We start from the raw sequence: 5,459 nt of genomic DNA on the forward strand, positions 1-5,459 counted from the left end.
TCGATGCCACTTAGAATACATTCTGAGGGGCCCATGGTCGTGCTCAATGACCATGGTACTTGTCTTGTGTGTTAGAAATCCTCTCACATGGACATCTTGTGGTGCTCCTAACCTGAAGGCCTAGTTGAAAGATAGTGGAGCCACCTTCCTCAGAGAGCCCAGTGACAGACTACAAACATACCGTTCTAAGAGCAATGCGGCCCACCTATTTATGGGGGAGATCTGTGGGTGAGAGCACCACAATACTTCATCCTTTATGTTCTCAACAAATACTGTGAGACTAACTACTCCACAAAAAGGGTCAGTGTGGTCTCATTTCCCAGACATAGACAACCAAGCTCTCCAAAGGTTGCAGGTGAGGACAACAAACGATGATGGATGTGTGCCTGTGGCATCAAGTTCAGGACATCCCCCAAAGCATCCATCCTCCATTCAACAGGGACCCTGCAGCTATTAGAGTCTCAAATTCTCCCAGAATAACTGTGTGCCATCCACTGCAACAACCCACCATGCTTTACTACCGTCTTCCTGCAGATGAAACTTGGGCATCCCAAAGACTTTCTTCTTCCTCCTCTGGTTCCTAGGCAACTGTGCAAAATAAACATCTTCCACAGCAGTTCATTGGGTGGCCAGGCAATGCTGCTGCTGTTCCTCACTGGAAACTGCTTTCAGAGCTCATACTATCCCCAGCAAGCAGAACTACAGGGGAGCTACAGTGTGATGTCACACAGCACACACTGCCCAGGGCTCCTGGGGAATACTCAAAGACAACACTGCAGAAACTTCAGCAGCACTAGGCCCTCCTAAGAGGATGCTCCCTGGAAAAGAACCTTCAGAAGGAATGTACAGTAACGATACTGGTAACAGTGGTGATGTGCCTGCATGCGCGCGTGCATGTGTGTGCATGTGTGTGTGTGTGTGTGTGTCTGTGTGTGTGTGTGTGTGTGTGTGTGTGTCTGTGTGTGTGTGCTGTAAACATCTAATTTAATTTCCAGAAGGGTCCTAGGTATCAGGCTATCTATCTCTCTGCTTCCATACAAATGACTCATGGTCACACACAGGTGGGATGCCCTTGTACCACCAAGGGCAGAGGTTTTAGAGGATCCTAATACCTATGATATGCACAGCTAGCTCTTCCCTGGAGTATCCACTGCCCCCTGAGATTGGTCTGCTAGGGATAAGACCCAAGTCTCAGTGTGGGCTATTCCAAATCAGTCTGAATTTCACTGTTTTATGCACACATATATGGATGAGCTGAACTTGGGTTCTTCCTTGGCTTCTGAGACATCCAACCTAGAGTTTCTGACCCAGCTGATACCCTTTCCTGGCTTCAGAGGGACTTCCTGTTGCACTCAGCTAGGGTTCAAGGACACAGAAAACAAACTTCCAATTTACCTTTGTGTCTTCTTGTGTTCCAACAGGGTCAGTTGAGACAGAGGAAAGTAGTGAATATTTAATCCAAGAATTCATTTTTCCTTTTTATTTATTAGCATGGGTTAAGTATATAAGCATTTCATTATGACATTTTTGAACATGTATATAGTGTAATTCAATCGGATCCACCCCCACACCTTCTTTTGTCCCATTCCCAATCTCTTCCCAACTAGATTCCTTTCTAAACTGTGTCTGTGTGTGTATGTGTGTGTGTCCCGAAGAGTTTCATTAAGCTTGCTTACAGGAGCATGGGGCAACTTAGAAGTGACTAAACCACTAGAGAAAGTGTCTCCTCCTCCCTAGAAACCACCAGTCACCTTCAGCTTTTCAGGGAGGAGTGGGTATCACGCGCTTTTCTCCTTCCCATGGCAGAATGGTGATAGGCCTCATTGTATGGAATCTAGTAGTGCATCACAGCTATCGTTAGGTCATGAGGACAGTCGTCACTTCCTTCTCAGGAGATAGACTCCCCGGTACCTGCCCTCTACCTTCCTCCAGCTTTTGCATCCTTTCCACCCCTTTTGCTACAAAGTCCTGTGAGGCTATGAAGGACTGATATGGATATCCTGTCTATGCATGAACACTCAACACTCAGCACGTTGACCAGATATGAATCTCGGAAGTGTAGCTGGTCCCCATGGCAGAGAGAAGCGTCTCTGATCACAGTGGAGAGTAGCACTAATCTGCAGACATAAGCGTAAGAATTTAGGGAGCAGCTTCATGGGCACAGCTTCACTATTCAGCAAAACAACAGCAGTAGGTCACACTTGGCCTATGACCTCTCTGTCCATGAGCCTCTGGCCAGGTTTACAGCACCAGGAACAAACCCCCTCACATGAAGCCAACCTCCAATCCAGTTTGGAAGCAGTTGGTTATTCCCCTAACAGACATACTGCTATTGCATTAGAGGGTACACACACTGCCCTGTGTGTGTGAAGCTGTGTGCAGGTTCTACAGCTGAATAAGACTGTTATCCTCTAGCAGCCTGGATAGACCCTTCTGGAACTATGAAATCTAGCAAGCAGGGAGGAAGCTTCCAGTTCAGTTCCAGCTGGATCTCTCTATGTGCTTCAGTTAAGGTGTATGGCACCTTATGCAGTAGAGTCTTACTAGCTAGTTGCTGGTGGGCAACCAAGAGCATTGGCCACAGTCAATACTGTTTTGGAGTCCCTAGGAGTCTCCCTGATCAATGACTCATAAGGAGGTAGCCCATCCCTGGCCATGAAGTTTAAAGATCCATTGTTAAGAAGTAATTTGAAAACCCAGGAATGGTACCAGATAATGTGACACATCTTTCAAAACCTATATCCTTGAAACCCATCCCAGGAAGGAGGCTCAGCGCCTGTGGATAGTCTTTCTCTTCATAGGGACAGGATTGTGGAAGGAGGGATCCAGGTAAGGACAGAAAGCGCCAAGAGGAGGACCAGAATTCCGTCCCACAGAATAAACTCTGAGTCCTGACCTCTAGACCTTCTGCCGTGACCATGGGCTTTAAACCACTCTACTACCTCCTGCAGGTCAAATGGCTGAGGCTCGTAGCTTAGTTCTTTCTTGGCTTTCTCTAGACTGAAGTAATGTGTGACACCAGTTTTATAAACCTCAGTGCGGGTGAGGAAGGGCTGGAAGTTGTAGAGCCTGCCCACAATGAAGTGGGTCATCTCTACCAGGAAAGCAAAGCAGTAGATGAGGGTTAGTGGCAGGCGGGTGGATGGGAATGTGTATCCTAGACCCTCCACCAGTGGCCTAAAGAACTCAAAGTTATTTACAGGTCTACCATCTGAGATGAAGTAGGGCTGACCAGAGGCAACGTGGCCTTTATGGGCTTTCAGAGCCTCAGAGGCCAGAATGTGAGCCTTCGTCAGGTTATCCACGTGGACAAACTCAACCAGGCTCTGAGGATCCCCGTACACAAATCTGAAGAGGCCCCTCTCAATGTAACTCACTATCCTGGGAAGATGCCTTTGCTCCCCAGGCCCATAGATGCCAGCTGGCCTTATGGCGCAGGTTCGGAGTATACCATCGCCTTGCTTGAAGGCCAAGCCATTGGCTTCCAGGACCTTTTTCTCTGCTATGGATTTGGTCCTGGAGTAGTGATCCGGGTGCAGGTGAAGAGGCAGGTAAGGCAGAGACTCGTCCCCGTTTCTGATGACTTGACCTCCAAAGATGACATTGAATGTGCTCGTGTAGACTAAGCTGGGTACTCCTCTCTCTAGGCAGGCCTGGAGGATGTTCTCTGTACCACCCACATTGACCTCTTCGATCTGGGTCTTGTTCAGTTGCTCCCTCCCAGACATGCCGTAAGAGGCGATGTGGAATACGCACGCAACTTCAGCATCCTGGAAAGCTGTCTCCACGTCAGAGAGGCAGCGGATATCTCCGCGGATGAATGTGATTCCCTCTGGAAGGTTCTGGGCTGGTTGGATGATGTCAAACAGAATCACATGGACTCCTTTCTGGTTCAGAGCGCAGCCGAGGCTGAGGTGAGAAAGATCAGGGTTAGGTCAGGTCACCGTTCGGCTGTGTCTACGGAAAGTGTAGGAAATGACTTGCCAGTAAGGTAGGGTTCACCCGTGTCATGTTGTCATGTTAACTCATCCTGAGTCACTTACTTTGCGTATTCATCGTTATAGGTCTTATTTAGATTTTGAAAAAACAGGGATCCCCTCAAGAATGTGAATCACAACCATGTCTCTGTGACAGAATGCCTACTGTGATTTAAATGTGAACCATCTCCCACAGGTTTGGGTGTTAAGCACTTGGTCCCCAGCTGGTGACGCTGTTTTGCTGGAGAAAGTGGGCTGTCAGAGGCGGGCCTTGGGATTTGATAGACAGACCCAGCCTCATGCAGCTTTTCTGCTTACTCATTTCAGGGGCGCTGTGAGCATTTGCCTCACATTCCTGCCACCATGCCCTGCCCTCGTGAGGGACTGTATTCCTTTAAACCATGAGTCCTGCTATACGTTTCCTCCTTAAATTGCTTCTTGCTAGATATTTATTTGGTCATAGTGATGAGAAAGGAAAAAATGTCTTTAAAAACATTTTCTCTGGTGACATGAATGGTCACTAGGCCCCAGTTTACAGGTTTTAAAAATAATGTTTCTTGAAGTGGAATAAACCTGTTTTTCAGTTTTCAAGCCTGAGCAGGGAGTACCACAGTTCAGTTTTGTTTTAGAACTATCTAAACATGTATATGTATATAAACATGAGAAACGAAAACTATTCAATAGAAGAATTCCATGAGGGTATTTTGTAGATGAACTAACCGGAAGCCAAAATATCCTCCTCCTCCAGTAATGAGGACGGTTTCCTCAGGGAACCTTGGGGAGTCCATACGAGACAGCGAAGGGACAACTGGACCTGCGGGAGGATGCCACAACATTATGACCCTGTATAAATAAGCTTCTCCTTTGTGAACAAGAAGAACAAGAACAAGGTGGTTGACCTGCTGCTTAGTGGTAGCACATACACCCAGTATGTGTGAATCTCTGGTTATATGGCCAGCAATGAGAAACCCAAACCAAACAACAGAATACAGTAGTGCAGGAGATACTCTGAGACACATGACTCCAGTCGCGGGTCTGCCCCTTTAGCCACACCCCCTCTAGCCACACCCCCTTACTCCTTGGCTTCCAATTTCTTCCTGTGTTATATAAACATAGACGTGTCTTCCTTGTGTACCCGACAGTTAATGTGAAGGTTAAATAAATACACAAAGAGTGTGGGGCTGCTCTTGAAACCCTGAAGCACTTTTCGGACACGAAGCATTACTGTTGATTTTTGGAACAGATCAGGGCCTTTGGGAAGAATCACTTTGAAAACGGGTTGAGAGAAGGGTTTTCTTCCGTGCATCAGAAAACCTAAGACAGAACTCTGTAGAAGCTTCCACCATCTGCAGTGTGCTTTGTTTTTGGTTGTTTGGTTAACTCCATACTTTTTTTTTTATATTCTTTTTTTTTCTCTTTTAGTTATTTTCTTTATTTACATGTAAATTTCTCCATTCCCAGTTTCCCCTCCAAAAAACAAAG

The 5,459-nt window shown here is 46.7% G+C and overlaps 1 protein-coding gene across 2 annotated transcripts in view; it reads right to left on the reverse strand.

Annotated features, from left to right (window-relative positions):
* Window positions 1-1,457: 1,457 nt before the first annotated feature.
* Sdr42e1 (short chain dehydrogenase/reductase family 42E, member 1) overlaps window positions 1,458-5,459 on the reverse strand; it is a 16,848-nt gene continuing 12,846 nt past the window's right edge. The window contains exons 2-3 of one of the 2 annotated variants that reach the window (XM_031337240.1): window positions 4,698-4,791; window positions 1,458-3,909 (exon numbers count right to left, since the gene is read on the reverse strand). In XM_031337240.1, coding sequence (XP_031193100.1) covers window positions 2,796-3,909; window positions 4,698-4,791 — 1,208 coding nt within the window. In that variant the 3' untranslated portion in view covers window positions 1,458-2,795. The remainder of the gene's footprint in view (window positions 3,910-4,697; window positions 4,792-5,459) is intronic. The other variant, XM_031337241.1, reaches the window with a different exon arrangement.

Source organism: Mastomys coucha, unplaced genomic scaffold (assembly GCF_008632895.1).
Source record: "Mastomys coucha isolate ucsf_1 unplaced genomic scaffold, UCSF_Mcou_1 pScaffold22, whole genome shotgun sequence".
Lineage (NCBI taxonomy): Eukaryota > Metazoa > Chordata > Mammalia > Rodentia > Muridae > Mastomys > Mastomys coucha.